The 25,104-nt window shown below is 43.1% G+C and overlaps 1 protein-coding gene across 5 annotated transcripts in view; it reads right to left on the reverse strand.

The window, feature by feature from the left end:
* Nucleotides 1–4,071: 4,071 nt before the first annotated feature.
* LOC311129103 (voltage-dependent L-type calcium channel subunit beta-4-like) overlaps nucleotides 4,072–25,104 on the reverse strand; it is a gene marked incomplete at both ends in the record, with an annotated part of 77,344 nt that continues 56,311 nt past the window's right edge. For 3 of the 5 annotated variants that reach the window (XM_084161384.1, XM_084161383.1, XM_084161386.1), the window contains 12 exons: nucleotides 4,072–4,326; nucleotides 7,786–7,980; nucleotides 8,182–8,277; nucleotides 8,749–8,900; nucleotides 9,364–9,473; nucleotides 10,614–10,672; nucleotides 14,516–14,596; nucleotides 15,305–15,324; nucleotides 16,304–16,380; nucleotides 17,742–17,872; nucleotides 23,687–23,809; nucleotides 24,063–24,182. In XM_084161384.1, coding sequence (XP_084017510.1) covers nucleotides 4,072–4,326; nucleotides 7,786–7,980; nucleotides 8,182–8,277; nucleotides 8,749–8,900; nucleotides 9,364–9,473; nucleotides 10,614–10,672; nucleotides 14,516–14,596; nucleotides 15,305–15,324; nucleotides 16,304–16,380; nucleotides 17,742–17,872; nucleotides 23,687–23,809; nucleotides 24,063–24,182 — 1,419 coding nt within the window. Of the gene's footprint in view, nucleotides 4,327–7,785; nucleotides 7,981–8,181; nucleotides 8,278–8,748; nucleotides 8,901–9,363; nucleotides 9,474–10,613; nucleotides 10,673–14,515; nucleotides 14,597–15,304; nucleotides 15,345–16,303; nucleotides 16,381–17,741; nucleotides 17,873–23,686; nucleotides 23,810–24,062; nucleotides 24,183–25,104 lie in introns of all 5 variants that reach the window. The other 2 variants (XM_084161385.1, XM_084161387.1) reach the window with 2 other exon arrangements.

Consider the following 25,104-nt stretch of genomic DNA (forward strand, 5'->3'; position numbering starts at 1 on the left):
ATGAGAGAGGCCTGTAATTTTCATCATAGGTACACGTCAACTATGACAGACAAAATGAGAAAAACAAATCCAGAAAATCACATTGTAAGATTTTTAATGAATTTATTTGCAAATTATGGTGGAAAATAAGTATTTGGTCAATAACAAAAGTTTCTCAATACTTTGTTATATACCCTTTGTTGGCAATGACACAGGTCAAACGTTTTCTGTAAGTCTTCACAAGGTTTTCACACACTGTTGGTGGTATTTTGGCCCATTCCTCCATGCAGATCTCCTCTAGAGCAGTGATGTTTTGGGGCTGTCGCTGGGCAACACGGACTTTCAACTCCCTCCAAAGATTTTTTATGGGGTTGAGATCTGGAGACTGGCTAGGCCACTCCAGGACCTTGAAATGCTTCTTACGAAGCCACTCCTTCGTTGCCCGGGCGGTGTGTTTGGGATCATTGTCATGCTGAAAGACCCAGCCACGTTTCATCTTCAATGCCCTTGCTGATGGAAGGAGGTTTTCACTCAAAATCTCACAATACATGGCCCCATTCATTCTTTCCTTTACACGGATCAGTCGTCCTGGTCCCTTTGCAGAAAAACAGCCCCAAAGCATGATGTTTCCACCCCCATGCTTCACAGTAGGTACGGTGTTCTTTGGATGCAACTCAGCATTCTTTGTCCTCCAAACACGACGAGTTGAGTTTTTACCAAAAAGTTCTATTTTGGTTTCATCTGACCATATGACATTCTCCCAATCCTCTTCTGGATCATCCAAATGCACTCTAGCAAACTTCAGACGGGCCTGGACATGTACTGGCTTAAGCAGGGGGACACGTCTGGCACTGCAGGATTTGAGTCCCTGGCAGCGTAGTGTGTTATTGATGGTAGGCTTTGTTACTTTGGTCCCAGCTCTCTGCAGGTCATTCACTAGGTCCCCCCGTTCTGGGATTTTTGCTCACCGTTCTTGTGATCATTTTGACCCCACGGGTGAGATCTTGTGTGGAGCCCCAGATTGAGGGAGATTATCAGTGGTCTTGTATGTCTTCCATTTCCTAATAATTGCTCCCACAGTTGATTTCTTCAAACCAAACTGCTTACCTATTGCAGATTCAGTCTTCCCAGCCTGGTGCAGGTCTACAATTTTGTTTCTGGTGTCCTTTGACAGCTCTTTGGTCTTGGCCATAGTGGAGTTTGGAGTGTGACTGTTTGAGGTTGTGGACAGGTGTCTTTCATACTGATAACAAGTTCAAACAGGTGCCATTAATACAGGTAACGAGTGGAGGACAGAGGAGCCTCTTAAAGAAGAAGTTACAGGTCTGTGAGAGCCAGAAATCTTGCTTGTTTGTAGGTGACCAAATACTTATTTTCCACCATAATTTGCAAATAAATTCATTAAAAATCCTACAATGTGATTTTCTGGAGAAAAAAAATCTCAATTTGTCTGTCATAGTTGACGTGTACCTATGATGAAAATTACAGGCCTCTCTCATCTTTTTAAGTGGGAGAACCTGCACAATTGGTGGCTGACTAAATACTTTTTTCCCCCACTGTATCTGTCGGAAGATGGGAGTCAATGAAGAAAATAGGAATCTGGACCATCATTATAACAGAGCTCTGAATTTATTAGATAAAACAGTTCATTTTTAATGCATCTAGAGCTAGTTCTCATTTTACATCAATTTCCGCTAAAACATATTTCTCTTTCTTCTTGACGAATTAAAATGTTGTATTAGTCATGCAGTTTTGCATTTCCATTTTGAATGTCATATTTCACAAAAATAACAAGAAACAATCTCATTGAACTCCAATGAAGCCGCTAAGTAGCCGAGGGAAGAAAAGCATCAGCATGCAGCACTGTAAACATTTGCATAGTCAATTATTCATTTTTTTCTCTAGATTAGTTGTCTTGTTTTTTCTCTTTACCAGCATGCCTTTATAGAATACAGCACTAACGGAAATCAAGCTATCGTGGCAACAGAAGAAGGTATTCGAAGAAAACAAATTAAATATATGTTGTGATTTGTTTGGTTGGGGGTTTCTGATGCATACCCTCTATTAGTGCTCTATACACAACTCGTAGCATACAGAGATACATTCTCTGACATTAACTTCTATCCACCAACTCCCCAGTCTGTACCCTTCACACTCTCTTCATATGACTAAACTTCTATAATTTTTCCTAACCATTTAGACCCTAAAAACTCTTAACTAAAATGCTACATTTTGAGGATATGTATAAGGTTAGGAGAGAAGCCACTCCATTGCCACAGTACCAAAAAAATTTGAAAAGAGAAATGAGTTTAACACAAGGCCTGGGTTAAGCAATAAGGCTTTGAACAATTCATTTGTCATGGTGTTTTGATATGCAATGCTTGGGAAAGTAAAATAGTTCTTTGAAAAACAACATCATTTATTTTTAACGGCCAGTTCATGGAAGACTTTTAAACAGGGCATTGAAAAGAATAGCTGATGGTTGGCAAATAATTACAATTAATTGATTTGACTTATATATCGCCTTTCTAGACACTCAAAGCGCTTTACATAGTAATTATGACCAAATGTTTGACGTCAGACTCACAATTTATTTTGTTTCATAAAATCAACAATATAACTTCACAGCAGACTGAATGAAGCGCTCTCATCCGCTTATGTGTTACTGTTGACTAAATTCATTGTTTAAATGAGTGTCCTAAACAACAGTCACTCACTCAACTACAGTGTCCTACGGATTGTTCTGGCATAACACATACATAACAGCACTGGATCATTATTCCATGACATACTGTATATTGACAAAAAGACATGCTGCCATTGATCATTCTAAACCAATGAAACTTTGGTCCACTGACAGCCGTTCTTTCCTTACTTGCCAAGCAGGACTTTCTTTGAATATATTACACTTGAACTTACAAGACCGTTAAAAATACAATAAAATATGATGCAAATGGCATAACTATAATAGGCTGCTTGTACAGTAAATGGAATGTGGTATAGATCAATCAAATGATCAATATTTCCCTGATTGGAAGTATATCCATCTTCACTAAACCCTATCCTTTGATCATTAGTAAATTATGAAACCCATTTAAACAGTTCAAATTAAGCGCAATGGGCATATCATCCCTCTCTACTGTATATTTGATTCCTAGTCATGAGTACTAATGGTAAAACTTGAATTAGGCTATTTCCTCTTGGTTGCAGCATACTAAAAACTGATAGGCATAGTCCTCACACTAGAGCATTAAGGTACTGTATATAACGAAGGGATGCACCCTTTCCTGAAAGAGCACAAGATATGAAAATTGCAACTCACTTACTTTACTTCGCAAATTTCTATTAGAAAAGTGTGATTTCTTGTCCTGTGCCGCACATCGCAAATGGCATTAGCTAAGTATTATTGAGGAGAAGAAGGGGATAGAAGTCCTTGAAACTAGAAGATTCCGATTCAGGACCCCCTAAAAAAAGAATCACTCAAAATGTGTACAAAGTTACTTTGCCTACTCTGCGAAACAGGTTGTAGGCTACAGGACTGGAAACACTCAAATCTAAGACAATTTCAAACAACTTAGTGACATTAATTAAATATACAGTGCACTGACTCTGCTGCTATTGGCTCCTGGAAATGTGCAAAGAAGTTCTGTGTTGATCGAGGGACGCTTGATGCTGTCTGGCACTGGTTGGAGACAGGTGATGATGGGTCACCATGACCACCACGACATCTAGCCCTGCTAGCTGTGGTGGCCAGACCACATGGTCATCCCTTCCACCCCGCCATGTCAAGTCTCTGCCATGTTAAAAATAAGAAGACAAGCCCAGCGTTGGGCCTTCCCTTAGAAAAAAAAACATGGTGGAAATCTGCTCCTCATCCTATTTTTAGTCACAAGAAAAGGACAGAGATTAGATTTTTAGTTTGTCAATGTTCACGATTTCAGCGTGAACCAGTGCCAGAGGAAAAGCGAGGTACTAACACTTTATTTAAAAAAAGGTTGTTACAGTACAATTAAACTAGAGAGTGGTCGTGTGGCTCTGTCGTACCCACTGTGAAGGGAAGAGAGGCCTATGTGACATAAGGGGGTCTTCAGCTCAAAGCCTGTGCCTGGAGTCATCGCTGTAGCCTCCGGGGGAGCCGTTACGGTTGCGGTGGGGCTTGTACGTGTCCTGATAGGGGTCATGATAGTCCTCCTCCACCAGGGGGTAGTGAACCTGGTCCCGGCTGTGCTGCGAGCCGGAGGACAGGCGGTTACGGCTCTTCCTCTGCCGCTCGTTGTGGTAGTTCTCGTCTGAGGGCGAGTGTTCTCCTGCTGTGTGATTGCTGTTCCTGTTTGTGTTTCTTTGGACCTGTCCAGAGAGAAGGAGAGGACATATTGTTTCAATCTGGTCATTCAGCAGTTGACTATAGCGTCAGCTTTTTCAAAACAGTATAACTTTTTTTTTTTTTATCCTGTAGTAGTGAGCAAAAAGTCCTTGACGGTGAGGCTACGTAAATGGGCAGCAATCCGGTATCATAATCCTGTATCACTTCACTACTAATTCATACCATTTTCAATTCATTATTTACAACCAATTTGCCCAACGACTATTCAGAAGAAATTGTCATAATTAGGGCTGGAGGTGTGTTGGGTCATTGTCCTGTTGAAAAACAAATGATAGTCCCACTAAGCCCAAACCAGATGGGATGGCGTATCGCTGCAGAATGCTGTGGTAGCCATGCTGGTTAAGTGAGCCTTGAATTCTAAATAAATCACAGACAGTGTCACCAGCAAAGCACCCCCACACCATAACACCTCCTCCTCCATGCTTTACGGTGGGAAATACACATGCAGAGATAATTAGTTCACACACACCGCGTCTCACAAAGACACAGCAGTTGGAACCAAAATCTCCAATTTGGACTCCAGACCAAAGGACACATTTCCACCGGTCTAATGTCCATTGCTCGTGTTTCTTGGCCCAAGCAAGCCTCTTCTTATTATTGGTGTCCTTTAGTAGTGGTTTCTTTGCAGCAATTTGACCATGAAGGCCTGATTCACACAGTCTCCACTTAACAGTTGATGTTGAGATGTGTATGTTACTTGAACTCTGTGAAGCATTTATTTGGGCTACAATTTCTGAGGCTTGTAACTCTAATGAACATACAGTGAGGGAAAAAAGTATTTGATCCCCTGCTGATTTTGTATGTTTGCCCACTGACAAAGACATGATCAGTCTATAATTTGAATGGTAGGTTTATTTGAACAGTGAGAGACAGAATAACAACAAAAAAATCCAGAGAAACGCATGTCAAAAATGTTATAAATTGATTAGCATTTTAATGAGGGAAATAAGTATTTGACCCCTCTGCAAAACATGACTTAGTACTTGGTGGCAAAACCCTTGTTGGCAATCACAGAGGTCAGAGGTTTCTTGTAGTTGGCCACCAGGTTTGCACACATCTCAGGAGGGATTTTGTCCCACTTCTCTTTGCAGATCTTCTCCAAGTCATTAAGGTTTCGAGGCTGACGTTTGGCAACTCGAATCTTCAGCGCCCTCCACAGATTTTCTATGGGATTAAGGTCTGGAGACTGGCTAGGCCACTCCAGGACCTTAATGTGCTTCTTCTTGAGCCACTCCTTTGTTGCCTTGGCCGTGTGTTTTGGGTCATTGTCATGCTGGAATACCCATCCACGACCCATTTTCAATGCTCTGGCTGAGGGAAGGAGGTTCTCACTCAAGATTTGACGGTACATGGCCCCGTCCATCGTCCCTTTGATGCAGTGAAGTTGTCCGGGTGTACTGTTTGGGTTATTGTCCCTTGTGGAAGGCCAGAGACCAGGAGTTGACAGGGTGTACTGAGGGGATATTGTATACCTACCGGAGGGCACTGTGCTAGTTTATCTGCTGCCACCAGCTGTACGTTCAAGTGTTTGCTCTGGGATTTCCCTCTCGACTTGATCAGCCGCTGCAGAACCTGTGGATAGTTTATATATTTAGTGCTTGACTTGGACTGAAATAGGTTCCGGTACTCATTTTGAGTGCTGGCACTGTTTATAGTTAGGTGCAGGAGCTCCACAATACTTTTGAGCTAATATTCTGTAAGAGGAACAGGAGCTCAAGCTGTAGAACATTTGATGATGAGCTCCTGCCCAAGTCATGGCCCCGTCCATCGTCCCTTTGATGCGGTGAAGTTGTCCTGTCCCCTTAGCAGAAAAACACCCCCAAAGCAATGTTTCCACCTCCATGTTTGACGCTGGGGATGGTGTTCTTGGGGTCATAGGCAGCATTCCTCCTCCTCCAAACACGGCGAGTTGAGTTGATGCCAAAGAGCTCGATTTTGGTCTCATCTGACCACAACACTTTCACCCAGTTCTCCTCTGAATCATTCAGATGTTCATTGGCAAACTTCAGACGGGCCTGTATATGTGCTTTCTTGAGCGGGGGACCTTGCGGGCGCTGCAGGATTTCAGTCCTTCACAGCGTAGTGTGTTACCAATTGTTTTCTTGGTGACTATGGTCCCAGCTGCCTTGAGATCATTGACAAGATCCTCCCGTGTTGTTCTGGGCTGATTCCTCACCATTCTCATGATCATTGCAACTCCACAAGGTGAGATCTTGCATGGAGCCCCAGGCCAAGGGAGACTGATAGTTATTTTGTGTTTCTTCCATTTGCGAATAATCGCACCAACTGTTGTCACCTTCTCATCAAGCTGCTTGGCGATGGTCTTGTAGCCCATTCCAGCCTTGTGTAGGTCTACAATCTTGTCCCTGACATCCTTAGAGAGCTCTTTGGTCTTGGCCATGGTGGAGAGTTTGGAATCTGATTGATTGATTGCTTCTGTGGACAGGTGTCTTTTATACTGGTAACAAACTGAGATTAGGAGCACTCCCTTTAAGAGTGTGCTCCTAATCTCAGCTCGTTACCTGTATAAAAGACACCTGGGAGCCAGAAACCTTTCTGATTGAGAGGGGGTCAAATACTTATTTCCCTCATTAAAATGCAAATCAATTTATAACATTTTGGACATGCGTTTTTCTGGATTTTGTTGATGTTATTCTGTCTCTCACTGTTCAAATAAACCTACCATTAAAATTATAGACTGATCATGTCTTTGTCAGTGGGCAAACGTACAAAATCAGCAGGGGATCAAATACTGTTTTCCCTCACTGTATCCTCTGCAGCAGAGGTAACTCTGGGTCTTCCATTCCTGTGGCGGTCCTCATGAGAGCCAGTTTCATCATAACGCTTGACGGTTTTTGCGACTGCAATTGAAGAAACGTTCAAAGTTCTTGAAATTGTCCGTACTGACTGACCTTCATGTCTTAAAGTAATGATGGACTATCGTTTCTCTTTGCTTATTTGAGCTGTTCTTGCCATAATATGGACTTGGTCTTTTACCAAATAGGGCTATCTTCTACCTTGTCACAACACAACTGATTGGCTCAAACACATTAAGAAGGAAAGAAAATCCACAAATTAACTTTTAAGAAGGCACACCTGTTAATTGAAATGCATTCCAGGTGACTACCTCATGAAGCTGGTTGAGAGAATGCCAAGAGAGTGCAAAGCTGTCATCAAGGCAAAGGGTGGCTATTTGAAGAATCTCAAATATAAAATATATTTTGATTTGTTTAACACTTTTTTGATGTCTTCACTATTATTCTACAATGTAAAAAATAGTAAAAATAAAGAAAAACCCTTGAATGAGTAGGTGTGTCCAAACTTTTGACTGGTATTGTACTTTAACACTATAAAACCAGTTTCCCAGAATTAGCTCAAATTAGAGGGTAAATATCAGTCAAAATAAGGTCAGGTTGATTCACCGGTTGGTTGACCAGCCCAGTTATAGCTGTGGGGTACGGAGAGAGGGCGGTGGATCCCAGGTTGCGGCCCAGCAGAGGGTTGAGAGGGGTGGTCAGGGAGGTGTGAGTGGCCCTCCAGTAGGCCTCCAGGTACTCTGCCAGGTGCTCACACGCATCCTCCAGCTGATTCTCATCCAGAATTATGTCGAACATTTCCTAAGAGAGAGAAAGAGAGAGAGAGAGAGAGGGAGAGGGAGAGGGAGAGGGGAGACCAGAGAGACATTCAGACTTAGTGACTGAGGGATTGAGTTGCTGGTAGTAGCAGTTGATAGGGTGTACTGTGGGGGTTAATGTCCCTTGTAGAAGGCCAGAGACCAGGAGTTGACAGGGTGTACTGAGGGGATATTGTATACCTACCGGAGGGCACTGTGCTAGTTTATCTGCTGCCACCAGCTGTACGTTCAAGTGTTTGCTCTGGGATTTCCCTCTCGACTTGATCAGCCGCTGCAGAACCTGTGGATAGTTTATATATTTAGTGCTTGACTTGGACTGAAATAGATTCCGGTACTCATTTTGAGTGCTGGCACTGTTTATAGTTAGGTGCAGGAGCTCCACAATACTTTTGAGCTAATATTCTGTAAGAGGAACAGGAGCTCAAGCTGTAGAACATTTGATGATGAGCTCCTGCTCAAGTCAAGCGCTGTATATAAATCAAGCCAGAAGAGGGCAGCAACACAAATCAGCATGGGTCAGGGGTGGAAATTGAAAAATGTCAACTTTGAATTCACCTTAAAAAAAACTCTTACATGTCACTCAATGGCAGAGGAATTTGGGTACAAGTGTGTGTATAAAAGCAGCAGAATTCATACACGTCAAAATGATTTCACTCTCGGAGCCTGGTTCCTCTGGGTTCCCTCCCATTTCCACCCATGGTGTGTAGTAAAATTTGAACCATTTGAGGATAAAGGGAAATCTAAAACGTACTTTAGGAGAGGACACTTTAACATGGACGATGATAGGTGCTAAGGACGTCTTTATGAGCTGGGTCGGATGGTTGATTGTGTCAGCATCCAGGACTACCAGCTGTAAGGATCTGGCCAGCTCAAATATCCTCTCAATCTCACTCTGAACCTCCGCTGTGGGGAAACAGAACAGTGATCACAGATGGTGGATCAACAACCCTTTATATTGCCAAAATCGGAAGACATCAATTAAACAAATTCTGTGTAATACAGACACAGGATTTGATAAGTATGTATAATTAAGCAATAAGGCCCGAGGGGGTGTGGTATATGGCCAATATACCATGACTAAGGACTGTTCTTACGCACGACGCAACGCGGAATGCCTGGATACAGCCCTTAACCGTGGTATATTGGCCATATACCACAAACCCCTAAGGTGCCTTATTGCAATTATAAACTGGTTCCCAACATAATTAGAACAGTGAAAATAAATGTTTTGTTATACCCGTGATATACCACAGCTTTCAGCCAATCAACATTCAGGGCTCGAACCACCCAGTTTATAATTTCCTTTTTAACATATACAATACATTTGAGTGAAGAATAACAGTATTCAGTGCCATCCAGACGATACCTAGGTTGGACCTGGTGTTGGATCTTTCGATGATGGCCCGCTTGCTTGGGTTGTTGAGCACTGACCTCTTGGCCAGAGCTATGTCTGCTGTTACTCTCGTAATAGATATCCTAAATGCAACAGATTCAATGGATACAGAATGTCACAACCCCACATGTAAAGTTTGGCTACTACCATGTTTATAATCCTAGAGAAAACGTTTAGTCAAAAGAGGTGGTCAGATGAGGTACTTTGGCAAAGTATTCAACAAACATTTATAACTGCTTAACATATCCTGAGTGTACAAAACATTAAGAACACCTGCTCTTTCCATGACAGACTGACCAGGTGAATCCAGGTGAAAGCTATGATCCCTTATTGATGTCACTTGTTAAATTCACTTCAAATCGGGAGTGCAACGCAATTAGAAAGGTGTTTACACTGAGTATACCATACATTAGGAACACCTTCCTAATATTGAGTTGCACCCCCTTTTGCCCTCAGAACAGCCTCAATTCGTCGGGCATGGACTTTACCAGGTGTCGAAAGCATTCCACAGGGATGCTGGCCCATGTTGACTCCAATGCTTCCCACAGTTGTGTCAAGTTGGCTGGATGTCCTTTGGGTGGTGGAACATTCTTGATACAAAACTGTTGAGCGTGAAAAACCTAGCAGCATTGCAGTTCTTAACACACTCAAACCTGTGCACCTGGCATCTACCTCGTTCAAAGGCACTTAAATATTTTGTCTTTCCCATTCACCCTCTGAATGGCACACATACACAATGTCTCAATTGTCTCAAGGCTTAAAAATCCTTCTTTAACCTGTCTCCTCCCCTTCATCTACACTGATTGAAGTGGATTTAACAGGTGACATCAATAAGGGATCATAACTTTCACCTGGATTCACCTGGTCAGTCTATGTCATGGAAAGAGCAGGTGTTCCTAATGTTTTGTACATTCAGTGTATTTTCCGCACTAGCTATAGTAATAATATGCCATTTAGCAGACGCTCTTATCCAAAGCGACTTACAGTCATGCGTGCATACATTTTTGTGTATGGGTGGTCCCGGAGATCGAACCCACTATCTTGGCGTTACAAGCGCCGTGCTCTACCAGCTGAGCTACAGAGGACCATAGTAATTTGCATAGATGCCAGGAGCAGCTGAGAGCCTGATGCTACAGTAAGCATGCAGAGGGTTAGTGCAATATGAAGGGATAGGGTTGACAGTATGCAGGGACAGGGATAGCGCCGACAACACGACTCCTCACCTGCCATCGAACCTGTGCTTCAGGAAGTCAAAGAGCGCTTTCTGCATCATGTCTGTCACCTGCACAGGCAGCACACATAACCAGGGAGAGCAGCAGAGGATGGAATAGGAGAAATGTAGGAAAGGAGGGAGAAAAGGAAGGGAAAGAGAGAAAGTGTGGGTGAGAAAGAGAGGGAAAGAGAGAAAGTGAGGGTGAGAAAGACAGGGAAAATGAAAAAGGTTAAGACAGCCAGAAAGGAAATAAACCAGTAGAAATGTATTGACAATTCCTCACAGCTACAGCAAGCCTTTCGAAGAACCTTCCTCATGGCAAGAAAGCCCTCGTGACAAGACCTATTTCATATGGTGAAGCTACATATCTCGATGGGCAATGTTAAAAAATAGCACATGTTATGGACAAAGGTGCCCAAGGGTGTCAAAAGAACAGTTGTCAACCTTGTCATCCTTTTCGATTTCAGTATGAGTGCTAAATTAAGACCCTGTCCCATCTTTCCCCATCCACCACCATTACCCATCCAATAAATATTTCTCCATATTCCTCATTATGACATCCAACCATTAGGTACATCCAGGCTCCTCTTGCCCTGCCTGTGAATTATCCCACTAGACCAAGACATCCAGCAAAGGAGAATCATGATATCTGGTTTCTTTCCACCTCATTTTCTACAGAATTAATCTTGGTTACATTAAATAAGGTGATTAAGGCCTACAATGAAGTGTCATAAAAACCCATGCCGGTGTGATGAATTGGGCTATAGCAGGCCAGACCAGTCCCCATTAATGCTATTTTTGCAAGGTATTTCAATTACAATCTGAAGCTGAGAAGAACTGTAGTTGCAAGGACAAGGCTAGCAAGAAGCAGGGAGCAATTGTTATATGCTATATCCACAAATATAACGACAGGAGTTGAATACTTTGTGTGTCCTTCGCACACAAAAATAACCATATTCTATATACACTGAACAAAATTCAAAAAGGCACTCGCACATCTGAGCTATCTTTTTTGCAGGTGCATGGTAACAGTTGAATAAGATGAGAAAAAATAAGAAACCCTCACACGGCGCTTGCTAGTATCACTGCTCTTTAATAAGCTTTACGTATCGGCCTCATGCCTTCGTCAGAGCTTTGTGAGTTTAATGCATCGAATGGGGTTGGAGTCTAGGGAAAATAAGTAAGTGTTACCAAATATAACAATGTCCATTTCATAAGTATTCTAATAAAGTGTGTACATAAAACGTATTAAACACGTCTGTAAAACCACAATGAGGACATCGACCCATCAAGCAAGTTTTCATAAATCATTGTGTACAGCGCAAGAAAAACGTCAGAGTAATCTGAAATGGTGGCATTAATTCACGTTCACATTTCCAACATAACATACATAGGCATTTCATCATTAAGACCTTTAGGAAATAATGTCTAGAGGGTGAAAATTGTTGGTAAAGTAGGGGTATAGCTTTAAAACACTAAAGTGCATTATGGATAACGTATTAAATTAACGTTCGTTTTTGATGCAATTCTAGGGGATGTAGCCGAACTATGAGCCACGCTCTTTTTTCTCCGTTAGCCCACTATTTTATTTTGTCATTCATACTACCTCACATGGTGTACAAGTTTAATAAATGTCAACTACTTCAGTGGAATTCCAGACTAACTCGTCATTAGCAGCGGATAAGATCCCCAAATGTGGGAATTACCCCAGAGCATCCGTAAATTGCTCTGGCCCTGGAGCTAGCAAGTGAAGGCTCCCCTGAGCCGTCCCGACTACGGTCTGGAGGCGAGGCAGGAAAGGTAACAAAATCCAAAACCAGTCTCTTTTGCTCAGAGTATTATTTATACCACCTCCCCTGTCTGAGATCTTCACTTTCTCGATGACACGATGGCATGGTCATTAACATGTACTGCGACTGGATAATCCCTATAGTTTCTCCTGATTTAACTTTTATGTTCACTAATTCTCTGTTTGAGAGAACGAGAGGTTTTACCTACATAACACAGCTCACATGGACATGTAATCATGTAGATAACATGGGAGGTGGAGCACGTAATAATGTCATTTATTTGGAACCGTTTTCCTGTATGTGGGTGGCAGAAATATTCACTGTTCATTGAGTAATGGCTTAAAGTATGACAGCTCTTCTCCCGTTCCTCCCCATATGCAAAAAATGTCGTCAATATATCGATACACTTCAGGACTTTATTCAAAAATTGATTATCGTTTTCATTGTTAACAAAACGTTCTTCAAAATGACCCACATAAAGGTTAGCATGTGGAACCCATCATGTTCCAGTCGTTTGGAGGTAGTATTCATCATCAAACCTGAAATAGTTATACCTCAAACCGCAGAAATTTTCCATATGCACAAAAAAACGTATTTCTCTCACATTTTGTGCACAAATTTTTTTACATCCCTGATAGTGAGCATTTGAGCCTTTGTCAAGATAATCCATCCACCTGACAGGGGTGGCATATCAAGAAGCTGATTAAACAGCATGATCATTACACAGGTGCACCTTGTGCTGAGACAATAAAAGGCCACTGTAAAATGTGCAGTTTTGTCACATAACACAATGCCACAGATGTCTAAAATTCGGAGGGAGCGTGCAATTGTCATGATGACTGCAGGAATGTCCACCGGAGCTGTTGCCAGAGAATTCAATGTTCATTTATCTACCATAAGCCACCTCCAATGTCGTTTTAGAGAATTTGGCAGTACGTCCAACCGGCTTCACAACCGCAGACCACTTGTAACCACACCAGCCCAGGACCACCACACCCGGCTTCTTCACCTGCGGGATCGTCTGAGGGGAGGTGGGGCGGGGTGCTGAGGATTATTTCTGTCAGTAATAAAGCCCTTTTGTGGGGAAAAACTCATTCGGATTGGCTGGCTCGGCTCCCCATTGGGTGCGCCCCTTCCCAGTAATGTGAAATCCATAGATTAGGGCCTAAATAATTTATTTCAATTGACTAATTTCCTTATATGAACTGTAACTCAGCAATATCTTTGAAATTGTTGCATGTTGTGTTTATTTTTTTGTTCAGTATATTTCACGGCAACGTAGACATTTAAAAAAAAAGATTTCGCAAGGGACATTTTTAGAGGAAAAAAGAGTGTTGATAGAGCTCTCTTGACATTGAGCATTAATAACAACAGCATGATACTGTTCACGCAAGTCAGTAGTGTAATTGGATAGTTTGGACCAATAGACACGTCTCTGTAAATTGGGCAAAAAAATGCACATTAAGAAGAAGAAATTGTCCCACCTTTCCATCCACCTTTGCATAACCTTGTCTTTGACAAAATTGTCTTGTTAATTTTTTTACACTGTATTATCATAACGCAGATTAAGCATTTTCTTGTACACACAGAGCTTCTTCTGGTGCTGTTTATCTCTGTGTTTCTAATTTCAAGCCATGCTCCACTTTTTCAGACTGATGTGTTTTATCCAGAAGGTTGTTACCATGGCAACACAGTGGAGCGGAGATGAGAACCGTGATTCTGTGTGACGATGATCCTGGCTCCCCACTTCCCCCATACATGCCAAGGAAAAGATGCTGCCCTCCTTTTTCTGCAAACCCTCATTGGTGGTTAGTTACCAATGAATGGATAAGTCAGACATAGCTGTTATTTTTGGACACCTCCAAATATCTACTCTGATAATGAACGGGGGAGTTATTCACTGTCAGTGAACCTCTTCAATGAAGCTGCATCTCAACCACTAGTCTGCACGCTGATGGTCCTCAATATTGATTCCAAAAGGGAAAGATGGGAATTGGTGTCACTGTGGTGTACTGTACGGCACACAACCAAATATTGCAGTCATCTGAATAGCTATTTTGGAGGACTAATAAAACACTTGACCAATACAAGAGACCGAAAGTACTATTGTTATGATGCCTACCTCATATCCCTTCAGGGACGGTCCTACCAGGACCACTGGTCTCATGGAGGGGACCACGTCATAGGGAGGGATGTGTTCAGTCTGTAGCGGAGGTAGAGGGTTAGAGGGAGGACAGACACAGCAACATGCCATTCACCATTAGGTCATTTTATTAGGCATTATTTAATACCAAGAAAGTGTATCTGTGGAATTACAGTGTTACTGCACAGGTACAAGAGCAACTACACAGGTACAAAATAATGAGTATAACAGTAGCAGGATGTATTACAACTATCAGCCGTTAAATGATGCTATTAAGACATTGGGATGCTTCTGTTTTACTTCCTGATAATGTGCTGACAAATTGTTATTATTAAAAATACTGCCAGCAGATTATTGTTAAAGATGAGCCATCCAATTCAGTTAATGCAATCCCTATTTTTCTTTGGTCAATCAATTTAATAGCATCATTAAGCCCTGGTCCTTGCCAGGGCTGGAATTAAATTAAATAAGACAAGTCTAAATGGTATTAAAGTGAGCTCAATCAGGTCTGCAAAGACACTTCATAGTATTCATAAGATATTAATGGGGGTGAATAAAGTCAAACCTATTAGTTAGTCTGTATGCCTAAAATAAAGATTAAAACGTTGATATGGAGGATGACATGCCAACCGAACTACGTTACTGTAACATAAAGTATATTATTAATCTGGGTGCAACCAGATTCTGCATGGTTACAGATCTCGGAGGTTACCTGTTAGGATTGTGTTTGGATTCAAGTGAATAAAAAGTGTGTATAATACTACTCACCACTTTCTGCTTCTGTTTTCCTGTAAAAATGAGAAAATAACTGATAAGTGCCTTTGAATGCAAGGCAGAAACATAATACAATATACAGTACAAAACAGAGAGATACCTTTTCAGTATTACTCTAATACTGATGGAAACATTTGAAGAGTACAATAATCGATACAAATAACTTATCACACAAATAAATGAACTACTACATATACAGTATGTAGACAGTATATTAGTGGTCAAAACACTTGATTTATTTGTTGCTTCTATTCCAAACCTTCCTTTGCAGGTGACAGCCTTGGTTACACTTGTTAAGTGATTCTGCTAAAGTCTTTGGTAAGTTGCATTATAATTTAAAAGTGTTTCTTGTCTTATAAAGAAATTGAAATAAATAGAGTATTATTTCAATTTATGTTAAGTGGCCCTCGTTATAAGATGGAGCAAATCCTTATATATCTGATCTTAACTTGCCATCAAACCATAATATATTGCCCAACAGAGTTTGGGCTATAGGGTTATGTTTGTCTTAAAGCAAACTCAATGCATGGACATACTGCTTGTCCATAATCCTCTTAGAGGAAGAGGAGGAGCGGACTGAGAGTGCATGGCTCACCTCATTCCAGTCCAATAGAACGTGCATGGCACATTCTGGAAGACACAAAGATCTCACAACTCCACATTCCATCCACCCAACCTCCAGCCACTGTTCCCTATTTTCACATTAACTTACTCGATTTTTCTCACTAGAATAGAACAATGACATTGGGCACATTTACTCTCATAACCATTCAGTTCATAGTTCACTAATGTGAAGTGACCGACAGTTCTTCTAACACCGGATTTGATATGTTAATAAACAACACACTGAGCAACAATGATATGGTATGTTAGAGACGAGGACAATTAGATCATAGTTCTGGTTGGTTAATGAATCATTCTGACAAACGGCTAGCGAGGCGCTCGACCTGGAGAGACGCCCTTCCCCTAATAGGCTTCTGTCTGGAGGCTCACCTACAGAGGGAGGATTGGGTTTGAACCCGCCTGAAACCATGTCTCCTAGACTGGAGGAGGAATTCCCACTGGACTTACTGCAAGGAACAAAGGATAATAGACAGAGAGAGAGAGAAGAAACATTAATGTGGAACACAGACAGATAGTCTCATCAATTACGGGAGTCCCACACAACTCCCATCCTCAGGAGAAACAGGGTCAATAACAGCTCTCTGTCTTTAATCAGTAATTTTATTGTTACTTTAGACATCCTTGGTGTTTTAATGTTATTTAATTATTCTCTGTTATTGCCTTTTGCTTGTTTTTAATCTCTTTCATTTTATTATTTTACTGTACATTTTGTTGCAGGTTTAAATGCACTTCTAAAGTTTGATTTGTGTCCATGTTGAATATTTAGCATTAGAATAGAATGGTCTACCAGTAGAATGGAAGAATACTATAATTACGTGCTAGAATAGATGAGTATTGACTACGCATTGTTCCAGGAATTGTGATAACAAAGGGGCTGGAATTGAAGTGGCTAATATATAATTTATGAGCGGTGATTGTCTTGGAGATGATATCTATCGCGGCACTATGTAAGATGACATACACACTGTTTTACCACAATTGTTACATAATGTAACCCTCGGCAACATGAAGCCAATGCTGAAGACAAAGTCTCCTTTAAAGTAGACAACAAAGAGTTAAAACAGAGCTGAATGACTCAATAGGGCGAGAGTGACTATTCTCTCTGTCATAATCGGCAATGAGGAAACTAATATAAGATGATGCATATCATCTCTTTCATGTTAGTGTCACCTAAGAAACACGTCACCAATCTGTTATTATGAGTAGTCGCTGATCTGTTATTATAAGTAAACCAACCTAGTCACAGCAGAGTCAAACCTGGAGTGGAGAATAGGTGGCCTCTCATCAGACCCACCCATGTCTCTTTCCCGCTTCAGTAACCTTTTATAATACTTTTATAAATGCTTAATAAAGTAGTTTATAAATAGTTGATTAATGCTTATTCAGGAAAGTTCTTAGAAACTGTTATCCCCTCTCCAACCCCCAACCCACACTCCAACACAGCCCCTCCATCCAACCAAGCCCCCACCAGCCCCTCAACCCACCCTCCAAAACAACCCCTCCACCCAACCAAGCCCCCCCCAGCCCCTCAACCCACCCTCCAAAACAGCCCCTCCACCCAACCAAGCCCCCCCCAGCCCCTCAACCCACCCTCCAAAACAGCCCCTCCACCCAACCAAGCCCCCCCCAGCCCCTCAACCCACCCTCCAAAACAGCCCCTCCACCCAACCAAGCCCCCCCCAGCCCCTCAACCCACCCTCCAACACAGCCCCTCCACCCAACAAAGCCCCCCCCAGCCCCTCAACCCACCATCCAACACTGCCCATCCACCCAACCAAGCCCCCCCCCCCCTCCACCCAGGCCTTACCCGTAAGAGCGGGTACCTCTCTTCTGCTCCTGCTGTAGACGGATGTTCTCTAGTTTCAGAGGGCTGGGGATGAATCCGATCTCACAGCCCTCCTTCACCAGCCGGCCGATCCACCAGTCATTACTGTACTTCTGTAGTTGGCAAGACAACATAAAAAAACACAATGAGTGAAGTGTGTGTGTGTGTGTGTTTGTGTGTTATACACAGATAGTTCTACTCATTTTGCCATGGGGCAGAGAGAAAATGTTGCAATTTTAAAGCTAATTCCCTGCATTTATACCCATTTTACCATGGTGTGGATTTTTTGGTTGTTGCTGTTTTAAAACAAATTTCCTGCAATTCTACACATTTTGCCATGACTTATGTCATGTTAATGATATCTGAGTGAGAGTGACTAACAAAATCAATTTGGGCCCCCTGGAGGTCAGGGACCCTGGGCACATGCCCTGCGTGCCCGGTCGGTATTCGGACATGATTATTATAAGTTTAGATAACTGTCTAGACTAACTTACCAATCTAAACAATGTTAGCTGCAATGGGCTAACTGAGTGACTGTCAGTGACTGACAACACAAGAGAAAAACTGCTGATGCACAACCACATTTATTCTACTATTCTAACTCTCAACAGCAAGTTGAGACCGCGACTGAGTTCCTAAAAAAATTAAGAAATACAGTACCAGTCAAAAGTTTGGACACACCTATTAATTCCAGGGTTTTTCTTTATTTTGTACTATTTTCTACATTGTAGAATAATAGTGAAGACATCAACATTATGAAATAACACATATGGAATCATGTAGTAACCAAAAAAGTGTTAAACAAATCAAAATATATTTTATATATGAGATTCTTCAAATAGCCAACCTTTGCCTTGATGACATCTTTGCACACTCTTGGCATTCTCTCAACCAGCTGGAATGCATTTCAATTAACAGGTGTGCCTTGTTCATTGCCTTTCCTTCTTAATGCGTTTGAGCCAATCAGTTGTGTTGTGACAAGTTAGGGGTGGTATACAGAAGATAGCCCTATTTGGTAAAAGACCAAGTCCATATTATGGCAAAAACAGCTCAAATAAGCAAAGAGAAATGACAGTCAATCATTACTTTAAAGACATGAAGGTCAGTCAATCTGGAAAATTTCAAGAACTTTGAAAGTTTCTTCAAGTGCAGTCGCAAAAACCATCAAGCGCTATGATGAAACTGGCTCTCATGAGGACCGCCACAGGAAAGGAAGACCCAGAGTTACCTCTGCTGCAGAGGATAAGTTCATTAGAATTACCAGCCTCAGAAATCGGCAATCAACTGCACCTCAGATTGCAGCCCAAATAAATGCTCAAGTAGTTCAAGTAACAGACACATCTCAACATCAACTGTTCAGAGGAGACTGCGTGAATCAGGACTTCATGGTCGAATTGCTGCAAAGAAACCACCACTAAAGGACACCAATAATAAGAAGAGACTTGCTTGGGCTAAGAAACACGAGCAATGGACATTAGACCAGTAGAAATCTGTCCTTTGGTCTGATGAGTCCAAATTTGAGATGATTTTGGGTTCCAACTGCCGTGTCTTTGTGAGACGCAGAGTAGGTGAACGGATGATCTCCGCATGTGTGGTTCCCACCGTGAAGTATGGAGGAGGAGGTGTGATGGTGTGGGGGTGCTTTCCTGGTGACACTGTCTGTGATTTATTTAGAATTCAAGGCACACTTAACCAGCATGGCTACCACAGCATTCTGCAGCGATATGCCATCCCATCTGGTTTTCACATAGTGGGACTATCATTTGTTTTTCAACAGGACAATGACCCAAAACACCCCTCCAGGCTGTGTAAGGGCTATTTGACCAAGAAGGAGAGTAATGGAGTGCTGCATCAGATGAACTGGCCTCCACAATCACCCGACCTCAACCCAATTGAGATGGTTTAGGATGAGTTGTACCGCAGAGTGAAGGAAATGCAGCCAACAAGTGCTCAGCATATGTGGGAACTCCTTCAAGACAGTTGGAAAAGCATTCCAGGTGACTACCTCATGAAGCTGATTGAGAGAATGCCAAGAGTGTGCAAAGCTGTCATCAAGGCAAAGGGTGGCTACTTTGAAGAATCTCAAATACAGAGAACAGCGCCGGAGAAGATGGCTGCCGTTTTACAGCCCTCTAACCAATTGTACTATTATGTGTGTTTTTCCGCGTTATTTGTAATTTATTTTGTACATAATGTTTCTGCCATCGTCTCTTATAACCAAAAAGAGCTTCTGGATATCAGGACAGCAATTACTCACCTCGTATTGGACGAAGATTTTTTCTTCAACGAGGCGGCCGCGAAGGATATCATACAGACACCCGACAAGGCCCAAATCCCCGTCATTCGCGTGAGGAAGAGAAGGAGATATCGCGGACGTAGATCGGGGTGCCTTGTAAGGATCCGACGGCGAGCGAGTAAACTGCCTCTTCCATCAATCCTATTAGCCAACGTTCAATCTTTTGAAAATAAAGTGGACGATTTAAGATTACGGTTATCCTACCAACGGGACATTAAAAACTGTAATATCTTATGTTTCACGGAGTCGTGGCTGAACGACGACAATGATAACATTCAGCTAGCAGGCTATACGCTACATCGGCAGGACAGAACGGCTGACTCTGGTAAGACAAGGGGTGGCGGTCTGTGTATATTTGTAAACAACAGCTGGTGCACAAAATCAAATACTAAGGAAGTCTCGAGGTTTTGCTCGCCTGAGGTAGAGTATCTTATGATAAGCTGTAGACCACACTATTTACCAAGAGAGTTTTCATCTATATTTTTCATAGCTGTCTATTTACCACCACAAACCAATGCTGGCATTAAGATTGCACTGAATGAGTTGTACAAGGCCATTAATCAACAGGAAAACGCTCATCCAGATGCAGCGCTCCTAGTGGCCGGGGACTTTAATGCAGGGAAACTTAAATCCGTTCTACCTAATTTCTACCAGCATGTTAAATGTGCAACCAGAGGGAAAAAAAACTCTAGACCACCTTTACTCCACACACAGAGACGCATACAAAGCTCTCCCTCGCCCTCCATTTGGCAAATCTGACCATAACTCTATCCTCCTGATTCCTGCTTATAAGCAAAAACTAAAGCAGGAAGCACCAGTGACTCGGTTAATAAAAAAGTGGTCAGATGACGCAGATGCTAAGCTACAGGACTGTTTTGCTAGCACAGACTGGAACATGTTCCGGGATTCTTCAGACAGCATTGAGGAGTACACCACATCAGTCACTGGCTTCATCAATAAGTGCATCGATGATGTCGTCCCCACAGTGACCGTACGTACATACCCCAACCAGAAGCCATGGATTACAGGAAACATCCGCACTGAGCTAAAGGGTAGAGCTGCCGCTTTCAAGGAACGGGACTCTAACCCGGACGCTTATAAGAAATCCCGCTATGACCTCCGACGAACCATCAAACAGGCAAAGAGTCAATACAGGTCTAAGATTGAATCATACTACACTGGCTCTGACGCTCGTCGGATGTGGCAGGGCTTGAAAACTATTACAGACTACAAAGGGAAGCACAGCCGCGAGCTGCCCAGTGACACAAGCCTACCAGACGAGCTAAACCACCTCTATGCTCGCTTTGAGGCAAGCAACACTGAAGCATGCATGAGAGCACCAGCTGTTCCGGATGACTATGTGATCACGCTCTCCGTAGCCGATGTGAGTAAGACTTTTAAGCAGGTCAACATTCACAAGGCCGCAGGGCCAGACGGATTACCAGGACGTGTACTCCGAGCATGTGCTGACCAACTGGCAAGTGTCTTCACTGACATTTTCAACATGTCCCTGACTGAGTCTGTAATACCAACATGTTTCAAGCAGACCACCATAGTCCCCGTGCCCAAGGACTCTAAGATAACCTGCCTAAATGACTACCGACCCGTAGCACTGACGTCTGTAGCCATGAAGTGCTTTGAAAGGCTGGTCATGGCTCACATCAACAGCATTATCCCAGAAACCCTAGACCCACTCCAATTTGCATACCGCCCCAACAGATCCACAGATGATGCAATCTCTATCGCACTCCACACTGCCCTTTCCCACCTGGACAAGAGGAACACCTACGTGAGAATGCTATTCATTGACTACAGCTCAGCATTCAACACCATAGTGCCCTCTAAGCTCATCACTAAGCTAAGGATCCTGGGACTAAACACCTCCCTCTGCAACTGGATCCTGGACTTCCTGACGGGCCGCCCCCAGGTGGTAAGGGTAGGTAACAACACATCTGCCACACTGATCCTCAACACGGGGGCCCCTCAGGGGTGCGTGCTCAGTCCCCTCCTGTACTCTCTGTTCACCCATGACTGCATGGCCAGGCACGACTCCAACACCATCATTAAGTTTGCCGACGACACAACAGTGGTAGGCCTGATCACCGACAACGATGAGACAGCCTATAGGGAGGAGGTCAGAGATCTGGCCGTGTGGTGCCAGGACAACAACCTCTCCCTCAACGTGACCAAGACAAAGGAGATGATTGTGGACTACAGGAAAAAAAAGAGGACTGAGCACGCCCCCATTCTCATCGACGGGGCTGTAGTGGAACAGGTTGAGAGCTTCAAGTTCCTTGGTGTCCAGATCACCAACGAACTATCATGGTCCAAACACACCAAGACAGTCGTGAAGAGGGCACGACAAAGCCTATTCCCCCTCAGGAGACTAAAAAGATTTGGCATGGGTCCTCAGATCCTCAAAAAATTCTACAGCTGCACCATCGAGAGCATCCTGACTGGTTGCATCACCGCCTGGTATGGCAACTGCTTGGCCTCCGACCGCAAGGCACTACAGAGGGTAGTGCGTACGGCCCAGTACATCACTGGGGCAAAGCTTCCTGCCATCCAGGACCTCTATACCAGGCGGTGTCAGAGGAAGGCCCTCAAAATTGTCAAAGACTCCAGCCACCCTAGTCATAGACTGTTCTCTCTGCTACCGCACGGCAAGCGGTACCGGAGTGCCAAGTCTAGGTCCAAAAGACTTCTCAACAGCTTCTACCCCCAAGCCATAAGACTCCTGAACAGCTAATCATGGCTACCCGGACTATTTGCACTGCCCCCCCACCCCATCCTTTTTACGCTGCTGCTACTCTGTTAAGTATTTATGCATAGTCACTTTAACTCTACCCACATGTACATATTACCTCAACTACCTCAACTAACCGGTGCCCCCGCACATTGACTCTGCAACGGTACCCCCCTGTATATATAGCCTCCCTACTGTCACTTTATTTTACTTCTGCTCTTTTTTTTCTCAACACTTTTTTTTGTTGGGCTGTAAGTAAGCATTTCACTGTAATGTCTGCACCTGTTGTATTCGGCGCATGTGACCAATAAAATTTGATTTGATTTGATTTGAAATATAAAATATATTTTGATTTGTTTAACACTTTTTTGGTTACCACATGATTCCATATGTGCTATTTCATAGTTTTGATGTCTTCACTATTATTCTACAATGTAGAAAATAGTAAAAATAAAGAAAAACCCTTGGATGAGTAGGTGTGTCCAAACTTTTGACTGGTACTGTACATATTTTGGGTCAGGGGCCCTCTGGGTTCCCTAGGCGACCGCTTATGTCGCTTATGCCTGGAGCTAGCCCTGAATGTCAACACAAAACAACACAATGATCACAATAGGAAAGAAGAGTGTGTGTAAACTCGACAAACATACCAGGCTGTATACACACGCATTGATTCATTGATTCATCCATAATGGCCCTTGAACAGATATGGCTTGCAGCAAACATAGGCTGTGTCTGAAATGGCATCCTATTCCCTATCTAGTGCACTACTTTTGACCAGAGTCTCATGGGCTCCGGCCAAAAGTAGTGCACTATATAGGGAATAGAATGCCATTTCAGACGCACATAGCTGTAGCAGTAGAGTGTGTTATGTACAGTATATTGTACCTCTTTAATGTGCAGAAAGTCCTTGGCATCGAAGGAGATGGCGGTTCCTGCCACAGGGACATCCTCATCCAGGGCTCCACAGAAACTGACGTTAGTCTTCACAGCAAAGGCCACCGCTTTGGCCTGAGACGATACAGGAAACCCCATGTATAAGCAGAGTGCCTAGCCTAGCTAGATAAGCTCAACCATAATCCAGTGGGCAAAACATGCTGCAAAGATGCCAGTCCTGGTTGTAATGTGGTTGTAATAAATAACTTAATTTCAACCAGCCTTGCCTATTGGGACCTTTCCAATGATAGGGGCCTTGTTCTGAACCTATGTGCCTAGTATAGCATACGGCCCCACAGTGGGACACCCTGCAGGTGGTCTGTCTCACCTTGGCCCTCTCCAGCTGTACAGCAGCCTGCTGCTCCTTCTCCAGCTTGCCGCCTGCCGGCTCCTCCTCCAGGGAGACATCTGAGTCCGATGGTCGGCTAGTGTAGGAGTCAGCTGAACCCTGCAGAGGGACAAGACAACAGTCAGACAACAACACAACAGTAAGATTATTGGCTAGTGTAGGAGTCAGCTGAACCCTGCAAAGGGACAAGACACTGACATTTGTCCCTGAAAAAGATTACATATTTTTGCAGTCTAAACCCCTCTGTAGTTCTCATTATTATTATGAGAAATGTTTACCATGCTTGCACAGGTCAGTGAAGTTTGTGAGCTGTTGCATCACTATGAAAGCTGTAATACTGCATTGAACAGAGACAAGGTAAGGCTAAATGGTTAGCCTACTGTACATGTCCTAATATTGTCAGAATGCATTGAGCACTTAGTGAAGGTGGCAGTGATAGGCATGCAGCCAGGTGCTACAGGGATGGCGTCCGTACGTCGCGTGGCTGGGAATATGCCTCTCCAAGCGGGATCACGGGGATCCTGATTAAAGCTGGTGAGCCGGGAGACACTGCTCACAAATATAGCAAGGTTTTTGAAGCCCACAGCTGGCGAGCGGCGAGCAGCCCGGACAATCTTAGTTGAAGTGATCAAATTGGAAACCACATTAAGTGGAGAGAGAGCGGGAATAAAGAGAGACTGGCTGGGTCAATACTGTATGAGGAGGAACAGAACAGTGAGAGAGCGAGAGACAGAGAGAGAGAGAGAGAGAGAGAGAGAGAGAGAGCTGAACAGAACAGAGAGACAAGGACTGCAGGGGGTACACAAGTGGCAAGACATCTCCCTTTCTGCATCAATACATCTCAGGCTGAAGGAAGCAGAATGGACTAGTGTTAGAGCTGTGAGAGAGTGGCAGGGTAGATTACCTGTTTGACCACCATGATGTGTAGTATAGTGTGGTTGGTCATTACAACTTCCACTAGATTCACTGGAAGCAACAGTGTGATTAATTTATCTAAAAGGTTCAAAGAAAGCTTGGTCAA

The sequence above is a fragment of the Coregonus lavaretus genome (assembly GCF_964263955.1).
Source record: "Coregonus lavaretus genome assembly, chromosome: 5".
Taxonomy (NCBI): Eukaryota; Metazoa; Chordata; class Actinopteri; order Salmoniformes; family Salmonidae; genus Coregonus; species Coregonus lavaretus.